This window comes from Tachyglossus aculeatus, chromosome 10, assembly GCF_015852505.1.
Source record: "Tachyglossus aculeatus isolate mTacAcu1 chromosome 10, mTacAcu1.pri, whole genome shotgun sequence".
Taxonomy (NCBI): Eukaryota; Metazoa; Chordata; class Mammalia; order Monotremata; family Tachyglossidae; genus Tachyglossus; species Tachyglossus aculeatus.
In genome coordinates, this window is record NC_052075.1 from 16,232,332 (window position 1) to 16,245,902 (window position 13,571).

At 43.3% G+C, this 13,571-nt stretch overlaps 1 protein-coding gene across 2 annotated transcripts in view; it reads right to left on the minus strand.

Moving 5' to 3' along the window:
- ARAP2 (ArfGAP with RhoGAP domain, ankyrin repeat and PH domain 2) overlaps positions 1 to 13,571 on the minus strand; it is a 167,425-nt gene that overhangs the window by 125,933 nt on the left and 27,921 nt on the right. For both annotated transcript variants that reach the window (XM_038752401.1, XM_038752400.1), the window contains exons 4-5: positions 10,973 to 11,031; positions 5,678 to 5,757 (exon numbers count right to left, since the gene is read on the minus strand). In XM_038752401.1, the coding sequence (XP_038608329.1) occupies positions 5,678 to 5,757; positions 10,973 to 11,031 (139 nt within the window). The remainder of the gene's footprint in view (positions 1 to 5,677; positions 5,758 to 10,972; positions 11,032 to 13,571) is intronic.

Consider the following 13,571-nt stretch of genomic DNA (forward strand, 5'->3'; position numbering starts at 1 on the left):
TACTACGCTTTGGGATGGATACAGGACTGTAACAGCTGGCCAACACCCTTACTTAGAGGCAACTAATCTTCTCTGCAGCTGATAAAGTTGGTTGTGTGTGTGTAAGTGTGTGTGTGGGGGGGAGGAATATCGTCATCAATTGTATTTATTGAGTGCTTACTGTATGCAGAGCACTGTACTAAGCACTTGGGAAGTACAAGTTGGCAACATATAGAGACAGTCCCTACCCAACAGTGGGCTCACAGTCTAAAAGGAATAGCAGATAGCATGTCAAAGTTGAACCTTCCAAAAAGTTTTCCCAGTAGTTGGGTTTTATTTTTTTAGATATTTCTTACTCAGAAGTCTTCCCATAAAATTGATGAATATGCAAACTACTGCCATGAATGGCTTACCTTCATTGGTATCTTCTCTTACTAGTTACAGCAGTTTATCACTTTAGATCATCTGGATAAATAAAGGTTTAAGCCTGTCATCGCAAAATTCTATAGAAAGGATTTCCTTTTTTTAAAAAAAAAAAAAGAGTCAGTCAACTGGGGCTATGGCTTCCTGAATCTGATCCTGTGGACTTTTGGCATTACATCTCATACACAATTCTGCAGTCGATATTTGTGGAACTGCTCTAGACAGCAGTTGTGGAGACTGTGGTAGATCCAGACCTCACAGCAACCCAGTTTGCTCGTATTCACCCCAGCGCTTAGTACAGTGCCTGGCACATAGTGAGACCTTAACAAATACCACAATTATTGTTAACATAATTATTATTATTATTATAAGAAAAGGCCAGATGCAACACGTCTCATTTATCTTCAGTTTGGTCTGAAGCTTAAAGCCATGTTAGTGCTACACTCTTTCTTTCAGTTTCCCACATTAGTCTTCTTGCATCACTGGCTAGTGTGCTGCCTAGGTAGCTGAACTGAGTGATCGCATAGAGTCCCATGTTGCCTACAGAGTTACTAGGCTATGTATAGGACTGACCAGGTGATCTTGATCTTCTTCAGACTAACTGTCAGTCACTAGCACTTAACTGACTCTGAGAAACTGTTCATAACCATCTGTGTTTCCTGGGGTTCCTAGAGGAGTTGACAATGGATGGGAAGTCTTCTAAGATTATTATTATTAATAGTAATAATGGTAATATTGGTATCTGTTAAGTCACTTACCAGGAACCGTACTAAGTGTTGGGGTGGATACAGGCAAATCGGGTTGGACACAGTACCTGTCCCACATGGGGCTCATTCCAATGGAGTCAGAATTAGAACCCACGTCCTTCCAACTCCCAAGCCCATGCTCTATGCACCAGGCCATGCTGCTTCTCAATGTTTACCTCCCCATCGGGGACTCGAACCCTGGCCTCCCACATGACAGGCGGGACTGCTAACCGCTATCCTAACAAGGAAATCAAGGACTTTTAATGATACTTTTAGCTTGAGAAGCGGGGAGTGTTCCCCAGAACACTGGTAGATATTCTAATACAAGCTCCCAGGCTCTTTGTTTTATCCTTGATCACATCTTCCTGAGATGGGTTGAACCAAATTGGGCCTATGACAAAGCCCTGCTTGGCTCGTTTGATGATATCATCACACAAGTTCTCAAATTCTGAGAGGGCCAGCCATATCACTAAAGAGTAATCTTATCTTCTTGATAAACCTCTCACAGCAGCCAACATTTTGAGTAGCTCCAAGAGCTCAAGTCTATAGATGGTGTCAAGTGATTTTAAGTCTCCAAAAAGAAAGAGAGTAGTTTTAAAAAATTGTGGCTGTGAGCATTTTGCATTTCAGCTGCCCTGGATGGACTTGTGAAACCCAACTAGATGAGAATTCAGCAGTAAGTGCAAGGGTTTTGACTGCCTGGGATTTTCAAGAGAGGCTACTGTTATAACAGCCCTCCTTGTATTTTAACGTAAAGTCCCCATAAAAGTAGCCATATAGGTCAAAACAGCCTGCATCAACTCACAACAATAGATACATGGGGCAGCTAGGAATTTGGTGCCCCATTTCTTTATTTCCCACTGAAACAATTACTGACTTTGCTGATAACAACCTCTTCAAGAATGCCAAGAGGGACATGACTAGCTTCCACTAAGGTTGTGACTTTTTCCAGGTTCAGTACTTGGAGCACGTGCACTGGAGTAACTTCCAGTGTGCACTTCACACTGGAACTTCAGACCTCCATACCCCCAATTCCTGAGGAGGGATGGGTCCCATCCTGAACCCTTCCCCAAGGCCAGCAGGAAACTCATTACTCTACTGCTCTAGTCTCATTACTTAGCACACATGAAACCACGGTAGAGGAGTCAGCACCTCTGACACACTCTTTCCCAACAGTTAAAAGACTCAAAGTATTCATTATGTGTTAGGCAGGCATCTTAACTTCAGCAAAGGCCAATATTACAGGGAGTTCAATCCCTACACTACAAAGTAAACTTTGTTTGTAAACCCTGGAATTAATTTGTAAGTTTAGGTGTCTGAGTTTTGCCTCTTAATTAATAAGGTGATCTGGTTTGCAGGCTGTCTGTAAGATTCTTCAACTTCTTTCAGGTGGTGTGATTTCTTTTTTCCAGACTAGCACCCGCTTAAGGTGCCACTTATCTGATGGCAGATGGCACAAATATAGAGCATTGACGCAGCATCTGAAGAATGACATCATCTTTCAGTTTTATCACAAGAATCATTTTCTCCTGTATTAACTATTGTTTCCTCCTGTACTTCTATGCAAAAGACAATTGTAGAACAGTAAGGCTCAAAGAAAACTCATCATATCTCATCTGCCTGCTCCTTGCAGGCAGGACTGTATCCAGCCACATCAGACAGGAGACTGTCAAAGTCTCAAAGGAGAAAAACCCACCATCTCCCAAGCCTGGTAACAGGTTCTAAATAAATAAATAAAAATAACAGTAACAACTGACATTTATTATTTTAAGATATTTCTTAAGCACTTATATCAGGCCCTGTTCTAATAATAATGATTATAATAACTGTGGTATTTGTTAAGCACTTACTGTGTGCCAGGACTGTACTAAGCACTGGGATAGATACCAGCAAATCAGGTTGGACACAGTCCCTGCCCTATATGGGGCCCATAGACTTATCCCTCATTTTACAGATGAAGTAACTGAGGCACAGAGAAGTTAAATGACTTGGCTAAGGCCACACAGAAGACAAGTGGTGGACTAAGTTATTGGGGTCAGACACAGTCCCTGTCCCACATGAAGCTCACAGTGTAGGTAGGCGGGAGAACACAATTAAAATCCCCATTTTACAGTTGAGGAAATTGAGGCACAGAAAAGTTAAGTGACTTGCCCAAGGTCACACTGTAGTCACTATAATAATAATAACGATGGTATTTGTTCTAAGTGCTGGGGTAGATACAAGGTAATCAGGGTGTCCCACCTGGGGCTCACAGTCTTAATCCCCATTTTACAGATGAGGTAATGGAGGTACAGAGAAGTTAAGTAGTTTGTCCAAGGTCACACAGCAGACAAGTGGCGGAGCCAGGATTAGAACCCACGTCCTCTGATTCCGAAGCCCATACTCTTGCCACAACTTCTCTCTGCCTAAATTCCCTCAACTGCAAAACAGGGACTCAATACCTGTTCTCCCTCCCACTTAAACAGTGATCCCTAAGCAGGACCCAATTATCTTGTAGCAACCCCAGCCCTTAGTACAGTGCAGAGTAAGCGTTTTAAAATACCACAATCTTTATTACTGCTACTTAGTACAGTGCTCTGCACCTAGTAAACACTCAATAAATACCACTGATGGATTGAACAATCTGGAGATTGTTCAATGAGGCAAAATCTCCAAGACTTGCTATAGCATTGATTAGTTGGGAGACAGCAGCAGAAGACAGGTCGGCCTGATTTCCCTCAGAGACATGAGGACTGTTTTGGGAAGATCATGACACCAAGAAGGAGAAAAGAAAACAGCAGCAGACACTTTAACAAATGCAACAGTGCAGCAACAAGGCAACCTTTTCATGCGCTCCATGTGGTTCTCACCAGGCACACCCACGCATACTGATAAAAATCATCTCACCATCAGAAACGTCACCTGTCAACCTGAAGGAACGCTAGCACCCCATTTACAATCGACTATCAATTACATGTAAATAGGATCTAGGATCTACCCAACGTACATAACTCACAAGCCAAAAAAAGTCTTGTTTTATTCTTAATATTTTCAAGTCCGCACTTCCTCCCCATCCCCCAACCATTTAAGGTTCACGAAAGAGCAGTTCACAAAGACAAAAACAGACTCATTTGAGTTTCACTTCCTTCCCCAACAGTTCTGCAAATAAGCAATGAAACATCAGGCACAAAAGATTGTTTTGGAGGGTCAGAAATTAAGGCAAAGATGTTGGCTGATACTTCCCTCCAGCCTACCTCCTCCCCCTCCCCGTGCCAAAATAACACTTTATCATCAACCCCCAAAGGAGGTGTCTAGGCAGTAATATCTGGGTGTGTTCTGAGTTGTGAGTGTTTACCCAAAGGCTTTACGGAAACTCCAAAAAGGTATCTATCTGGTGCCAACTAATAATTGGCTGACGTATACTTCCAATAAAAAACCTTATGAACAAGCTTAGGTTCTATTGATGATGTGTTGCAGAAGTTAAATTTTGAGTGCTTTTAGTAATAATAATAATAATGGCATTTATTAAGCGCTTATTATGTGCAAAGCACTGTTCTAAGCACTCGGGAGGTTACAAGGTGATCAGGTTGTCCCACATGGGGCTCACAGTCAATCCCCATTTTACAGATGAGGTATGTTCACGTTTACCCGTGCAAAACATTTCTCATCGTGGTATACAAAGTTCATGCCTTAGACTTCCTCACAGAAGAGAATCAATCAATCAATTGTATTTATTGAGCACTTACTGTATAAACATCACTGCACAATGTGCTCGGTAGAGTATAATGTAACAGAGTTGGTAGGCATGTTCCCTGCTCATAACAAGCTTACAGTCCAGAAGGGGATACAAACATTAATATAAATAAATTAAGGATAGGTACCTAAGTGCTGTGGGGCTGAGGGACGGGTGAATAAAGGGTGTAAATCTAAGTGCAAGAGGAAATTAGGCCTAGAGGGGGAAGGCCTCTTGGAAGAGATGTACCTTCAACAAGGCTCTGAGGGTGGGGATAATGATCATCTGTTGGACATGAAGGAACAGGGCGTTCTAAGCCAGAGGCAGAAAGTGGGCCTGGTAAACACTCAATAAATACCACTGATCGATTGAACAATCTGGAGACACAATGAGGCAAAATCTCCAAAGATGTGCTATAGCACTGATTAGTTGGGAGACAGCAGCAGAAGACAGGTCAGTCTGATTTCCCTCAGAGACACGAGGACTGTTTTGGGAAGATCATGACACGAAGAGGGAGAAAAGAAAACAGTGGCAGACACTGTAACAAATGCAACCTCAAGGTAGATGAGAAAGAGATACAGTGAGTAAGATGGTATTTGAGGAGCGAAGTGGGCGGGCTGAATTGTAGTGGGAAGTCAGGGAGGTAAGGTAGGAGTGGGGGCGGCGAGGTGATTGAGTTTTTTCAACTCTACGGTAAATAGGTTCAGTTTGATGAGGAGATGAATGAGGATGGCCTCTTCTCAATGATAGGTTTACACACACCAGTCTTCCAACAAACAAAAAAAGGAAAAAATAGACCACAGTCCTCCAAACTTACCTTGGAAATTTCCGGGCTCTTTAAGAGGAAGTTTTCACCATATGGAAAGATGGATGGTGATGATTTATCGTCCTTTGAATCTTTTTGGGAGCCAAAGATAAGAGAATACATCATTAAAAGATGGTGCAGCTTGGAATTTTGTATCATTCAAATTTTTAGTGTTTATTTTTCACTATAAATAATCATTTAGCATCAGCTGTGTGCACAGCACTATCCTATTGAATGAATCCTAAGCACCTGGGGAATGAACAGGGGCATAAAACTTCATATAAAAAAAATCAAGGAAGGAAACAACTGACTTCCGAGAGGCCACCACCTCCATTTATTTTTTAATAATAGCAGGCTAGCCTGTGTTTTCAGAGCCTCTGTCTCTTAGACAACATTTTTAGACAATATTTTTCCCTCTGAAAAGCAAGCTATTTCAAACTACATTTTGGTAATTGTAGAAAACCCTGCAGAAGTGCCCAAAAACAAGGCCAAGAATATTAGTTACAGTCCTTAAAAAAAAAATGCCAAGATAAATAGGCCCCAAAAGTCAATTATGAAGTAATAATAATAATAACTGTGGTATTTGTTAAGCACTTACTATGTGCCAGGCACTAATCTAAGTGCTGGGGTAGATACAAGCTAATCAGGTTGGACACAGTTGCTTGAACCATATAGGGTTCACTGTCTTAATCCTCATTTTTACAGATGAGGGAACTGAGGCACACAGAAGTGAAGTCACTTGCCCCAGCTCACAAAGCAGCCAACTGGGAGAGCCAGGATTAGACCCCAGGTGCTTCTAACTCCCAGGCCTATGCTCTATCCACTAGGCAACACTGCTTCTCGATATAAAAAGCACTATCCCCGAGAAGGGTCTCAAGTCTCCTAAGAAGCGATAACGAGAAAATTCTCAGAGTACGGCCGATGTCCCACACACTCTGTACATGTCCCAGGGTGAATCCAAGTGAGGGACACGGAGATCTGAAAGAGGCTGTCAGTCTGAGAAACAGCACATACCAGGGTTTCTGGAAAAGAATTTGGAAGTTACTTATAGCTGGCACTTAGCCAGTTAAAGCAGATTAGAGAAGCTGTGTGGCCTAGTGGAAAAAGTACGGGCTTGGAGGTCAGAAGACCAAGGCTCTCCCTGCTCCTCCACTTACCTGTTATGTGGCCTTGGGCAAGTCACCTAACTTTCTCTGGGCCTCAGTTTCCTCAAACATGACATGGAGATTTCATGCCCATTTTCCCTCTCCTTTAGACGGTCAGCCCCATCTGCGGCTGATCTGATTATATTGTAATGACCCCAGCATTTAGCAGGGTGCTTGGAGCACAGTAAACACTTAGTAAATAAGATAATATTTGATTCTAGATCATGCACATTTATGGATTATCAAAAGCCAAAAATGCCTGCAATCTGGAATGAAGATAAAACAAAGAGTACATTCATTCAATCGTATGTATTGAGTGCTTACTGTGTGCAGAGCACTGGACTAAGCGCTTGGGAAGCACAAGTCGGCAACATATAGAGAAGGTCCCCACCCAACAACGGGCTCACGGTCTATGAAGAGTTGCTTCTCAAAGTCCTTCTAGAAGTTTCTTCTAAGCACCATGGTTTAGCACGGGACTGGGAGTCAGAGGACCTGGGTTCTAATCCTGACTCTGCCACTAGTCTGTGTGACCTTGGTCAAGTCACTTACCTTCTCTGTATTTCAGGTACTTCACCTGTAAAATGGGAATTAAATCCTACTCCCTCCTATGTAGAATATGTCAGGGATTGTGTCCAAACTTATGATTTTGTATTTACCCCAGTGCGTAGTACAGTGCTTGACACAAAGTAAGCACTTAAAAAGTACCATTAAAAAAAAAAAGTCCAGAACGCTATCACCTTAAAAATGAAAAGTGCAAAAATCTATCTAAAAGTCTATCTATCCCTCTAGACTGTAAGATCATTGTGGGCAGGGAATGTGTCCATTATATTGTTTATCTTGTTGTGCTGTACTCTCCCAAGCAATTTTTACAATGCTCTGCACACAGTGAGCACTCAATAAATATGATTGATTTATAAAAATTCAATGAGATCTCGAGCTCTTATCCTTTCCTATGGTTACCCAAGATACCATTCATCACATTTAGCCTCAGTTTACCTTACACTTTCACAGTTCTTTTTGGAGCCAGCAGAATTTGAATGATGACCTTGGAAATAGCCTGTATGCTCTGTGAGGGCAGACATCATGTCTACTTTATTATATTGTCTCAAGTATTTATTACAGTACTCTGCACTCAGTCAGTGCTCAATAAGTACCACTGACTGATGGATTATGTCTTTAATCCTTGACTAGTAAGTGTTCACTACATCTGAGTTTCGCATTCCCCCAGAGCAGAAGGCAGGATAGGGATTCTTTAAGCTCTTCTGGGCGTGTTGTATTGTACTTTGGGGTAACAGCATGGCTTATGTTATACTCTCCCAAGCGCTTAGTACAGTGCTTTGCACACAGTAAGCACTCAACTACAATTGAATGGACTAGACCATGGGCCTGGGTGTCAAAAGGACTTGGGTTCTAATTCCGGCTCCGCCACGTGTCTGCTGTGACCTCAGGAAAGTCACAACTTCTCTGGGCCTCAGTTACCTCCTCTGTACAATGGGGATTAAGAGTGTGAGCCCCATGTGGGACAGAGACTGTGTCCTGCCCTATTAACGTGCATCGACCCCAGTGCTTAGAAAAGTGCTAAGCACTAGGATAATAATAATAATAATGATGATGCTATTTGTTAAGTGTGAAGCACTGTTCTAAGCACTGGGGGGATACACAGTGATCAGGTTGTCCCACTTGGGGCTCACAGTCTTAATCCCCATTTTAAAGATGAGGTAACTGAGGCACAGAGAAGTGGCCTGCCCAAGGTCACACAGCTGACAAGTGGCAGAGCCGGGATTCAAACCCATGACTTCTGACTCCCAAGCCCGTGCTCTTTCCACTGAGCCACGCTGCTTTTCTGCAGGATAAGTGCCTAACAAGTACAACAGTTATTATTACTTTTCCAAGCATTTAATACAGTGCTCTGCACATAATAAGCACTGAATAAATACCACTGATGGATCGATGGGGTCAAGAGACTAGGCTTTGAGTTGCAGACCTGGGTTGCTTGACTTTGTTGTTTCTCCATTTCCACTCCCTAACAGAGTGAACAGGGGGGCCTGCATGGGCCCATTCTCCAGGAAAGGTGTGCTGGGCAAATTCAGAGACCATGGAGGATGCCGCAGCCTGCGGCAACCTGAACTAGAGCCCCAGGGTGACTCGGTGGGGCCCCGTGCTGGGAAAACAGGTTCCTCTCAGGCCCCTCCCAGCTCCCCTCCTCCCCCAACTGTGGCCTTAACTTGCTCAGCAGAAAGGGAAGACCTGAGCGGAGCCTGGATTGGAAATCTGCTTCTCAGCTGAGCAGGGGACCAGTACTGGACATCCCCATCAGGCAGAGAGACGGCCTTCATCTGCCCATCTGTCTGAGGGAATACCCGGAAAGACCTTTTTTTTAATGATAGTGGTTAAGCATTTACTATGTGCCGGGAACTGTTTAAAGCGCGGGGGTAGATACAAGCTAGTCAGGTTGGGCACATTCCCTGTCCCACAGAGGGACCACAGTCTTAATCCCCACTTTACAGATGAGGTAACTGAGGAGCAGAGAAGAGACTCACCTCAGGTCACACAGACAATATGTGGATTAGAACTCAGGTCCTTCTGATTTCCAAGCTTGTGACCTAGCCATAGGGCCACGCTGCTTCTCATGCAGAAGGCAACGGAAACATTGCCTGGGCCCTACTCACAAGGACCTACAGGATCAAATAGCGGCGTTTGTCAAGCGCTTACTATGTGCAGAGCACTGTACTAAGGGCTTGGGAGAGTACAACAGAATTAGCAGACTCATTCCCTGCCCATAATAAGCTTACAGTCTATCAAGCGCTAACTGGGGGCAGAGCATTGTAAGCGCATGGGGAAGTACCATACAACAGAGTCGACAGAAGGGTTTCCTGCCACAAGGTGCTTTCAGTTTGGTGGAGGAGGATTCAGGCATTTGGAAGCATCAATTTTGATTTGACTTCCCTTTCGATATAAGCTGTGAAATCCTCAATATCTTTTAATCATTAATAAAGAAGGAGGATTTTGTAGGAGCCCAACATTCACCTTGACTCACTGCAAACTGGCAATGTCTGCCTCTTAGCTCAGGAAAAAGGGTGATAATAATAATACTGGTATTTATTAAGTGCTTACCGTGTGCCAAGCACTGTTCTAAGTGCTGGGGGGATACAAGGTAATCAGGTTGTCCCACGTGGGGCTCACAGTCTTAATCCCCATTTTACAGATGAGGTAACTGAGGCACAGAGAAGTGAAGTGACTTGCCCAAAGTCACACAGCTGACAAATGGCAGAGCCGGGATTAGAACCCATGACCTCTGACTCCCAAACCCACGATCTTTCAACTGAGCCACGCTGCTTATGCACCTGGGGTGTAGGCTGCTCCTTGCTCGTTCAACCTCCTGCTAGAGGCACATTTTTTTTTTCCAAAACGCTGGGTCTCCAAGTTCCTGCAGTTTTTTGCTTTTGGCTGTTGTTGTTGGGGAGACGCTGTTGGAACTTGTCTAAGTAGTGTTTTCACAAAAGTAAGAAAGGCTTTTGTGGATGAGCAATTAAACCATAGCAACACTGCGAGCCCTTTCCTGTTTATATGCCAAAGCGGTCTGCCTGTGCTGTTTTCCTGTTTGTCAGTCTACATTTATCAGTTCTCCTGCTGAAAAACCCCTGCCCTTGAGCCTGGTACAGGACCCAGACTTTATTTTTTTTCCAAAATGCCTCCATGGATAAACATAGGAAGCAAGGAAACAAAGACTATCATCCCGGCTTTATTCCTTCAATCTGAAAAGGAGCTGCAGCAGGTGGAATACTGATAGGAACAGGACAGTTCTTCACCTCATTTCATTTTCCTTTTTCTTTCCTAATAATAATGTTTGTATTTGTTAAGCGCTTACTATGTGCCAAGCACTGTTCTAAGCGCTGGGTAGATACAAGGTAAACAGGTTGTCCCACTTGAGTCTTAATCCCCATTTTACAGAAGAAGTAACTGAGGCCCAGAGAAGTGAAGTGATTTGCCCAAAGTCACACAGCTGACAAGTGGCGGAGCCGGGATTAGAACTCATGACCTCTGACTCCTAAGCCCGTGCTCTTTCCACTGAGCCACGCTGCTTCCTATAAGGCAGTTTATTCATTCTCACACATGCTAGATGATTCCACAATCTTTACAAAATTCATGCAAAGACACTCACTTTTCTGTGCGCTTGGCTTTCCAGATGAAATACTAACATTTCTTCTCTCTCGGAGATAACTTTAAAAACAAACAGGAAATTGAGTTTTAGAAGAGACTACATGTATTTTTTTTTTCTTAAATAGGAACATACTCATGCTACAGTTTCGTGCATTCTTGGAAGAAAAATATAACTTACTGTCTAAAAACAATATAAAGACACATCAATAATGGAATCATTTTACATATATTTGCAAGTATTTTTCAATGCGTTCTAATGATATAAGATAATGTCTTAAGATGAGTTGTAGTATATGAATTCCTGTAGTTCTGGGATTTGAAATACTCAGAAATACCATCAGTCATCCTCTATAATGAACAGCACTTCAAAAGAAATTGGATTATGTTGAACTCCGTGACAAAATTATGCCTTTGGGGGCTATTCACACATCTTTCATTTGAAAATACCAATTGAAGCATTTTGCTAGATTAGCATTTTGAGGAACTGGAGAACCAAGAGGGCCTGAGTGAAAAATACAAACGTTCTTCTGTCAGGCCCTCGGCTGAAAAAGGAAAACTTCAAGTGCGGTTTCGCTTTAGACCCAAAGAGAAAGAGTTCCCAATTTTAGTTCAGAAGAAAGCCTTGGGGCAATGGTCCACTACCCTGCACAAAGGGAATGAAGAAAGAAGAGGGAGAGAGATCCCTGGTCTGTGCAGGCAAAGCCTGACTAACTTGTTTGTGTTTCGAGTTTAGAGTCATTAAAATTCCAGACAGTTTTCTCCCTTGTTTCTGGCTCTCACCCAGAGGTGAAGCTTTTTACCAGACAGTCGATAGCCAAGACTTTCTTAAGCTGGAAATATTTAGTGGCCTGATAAAGTACCACTAACAGAAATACATTGTAGCACACACACATATATGTGTGTGTGTTTGTGTCTATGGGTGCCTGACTCTCTCAATTATCATCCCATTTCCCTTCCACCATTCCTCTCCAAACTTGAGCAACTGTCTACACCCTCTGTCTCAAATTCCTCTCCTCCAGTTTTCTCCTCGACTCCCTCCAGTTTAGTCCCACCCCCTGTCACTCTAAGGAACCTGGCCTATCCAAGATGATTGCCAATGACCTCCTGCATGCCAAATCTGATGACCTCTATTCCATCCTAATCTTCCTCAAACTTCTCAGCTGCCTTCAACACTGTGGACCACCCCCTTCTCCTTAGAAATTATCCAAGCTCGGCTTTACTGATACAGTCCTCTCCTGGTTTGCCTCCTATCTCTCTGGCTGCTCATTCTCAGTTGCTTTCACAGACTCTGCCTCCCATTCCCTAACTGTGGGAGTCCTTCAAGGCTCAGTTCTAGATCCCCTTCTATTCTACATCTTCCCTTACTCCCTTGGAGAACTCATTCATTTCTATGGTTTCAACTACCACCTCTACACGAATCATTCTCAAATCTACATCTACAGCCCTGTCTCTTTCCTTCTCTGCTGCCTTGCATTTCCTCCGGCTTTTAAGACATCTGTATTTGAATTCCCCACAAACACCTCAAACTTAACCTTTCTAATACAAGACTCCTCATCTTACCATCACCTGACTTTCCTGTACTCCCCCATCCCCTCTGTCTCACGATCACGTAACCTTGGCATTATTCTCGACCCATCTTTCTCATTCAACCCACACATTCAAGACATCTCCAAATCCTGTCAGTTCTACTTGCATAACATCCCTAAAATCTGGCCTTTCCTCCCATCAGTCAATTGTGCTTATGTGCTTACTTTGTTCAGAGCATTGTAATAAGTGCTCAGGAGAGTACAATATTGCTGCTACATTGATCCAACCACTTATTTTTTCCCATGTTTGACTTTTGCAAGAGCCTCCTCACTGATCTCCCTGCCTCTCCCCACTCCAGTTCATACTTCACTCTGCTGCCCGGATCACTTTCTAAATAAAAAAACAAAGAAAAAAAAGAAAAAAAAAAAAGAAACGTTCAGTCCCCAACTCTCCACTCCTCAAGAACCTCCAGGGGGTTGCTCATCCACCTCCACATCAAACAGAAACTCCTTACCATCGGCTTTAAGGCACTCAATCAGCGTTCCCCCTCCTAACTTACCTCGCTTATTTCCCACTACAAACCATCCCGTACACTTCACTACTTTAATGGCAACCTTCTCACTGTCTCTTGATCTCATCTATCTTGTTGTTGACCCGTTGCCCTCTGACCTGTAATTCTCTCCCTCTTCATATCTGGAAGACCACCACTCTCCCCATTTTCAAAGCCTGGGAGTCAGGGCGGCGTGGCTTAGTGGAAGCAGCACGGGCTTGGGATCCAGAAGTCGTGGGTTCTAATCCCGGCTCCACCAATTGTCAGCTATGTGACTTTGGGCAAGTCACTTAACTTCTCTGTGCCTCAGTTACCTCCTCTGTAAAATGGGGATGAAGACTGTGAGCCTCATGTGGAACAACCTGATTACCTTGTAACTACCCCAGCGCTTAGAACAGTGCTTGGCACATAGTAAGTGCTTAACAAATACCATCATTATTATTATTATTCCCAGCTCTACCTCTGGACTTATGCGGGACCTCAGGCAAGACACTTCACTTCTCTGTGCCTCAATTTCCTCATC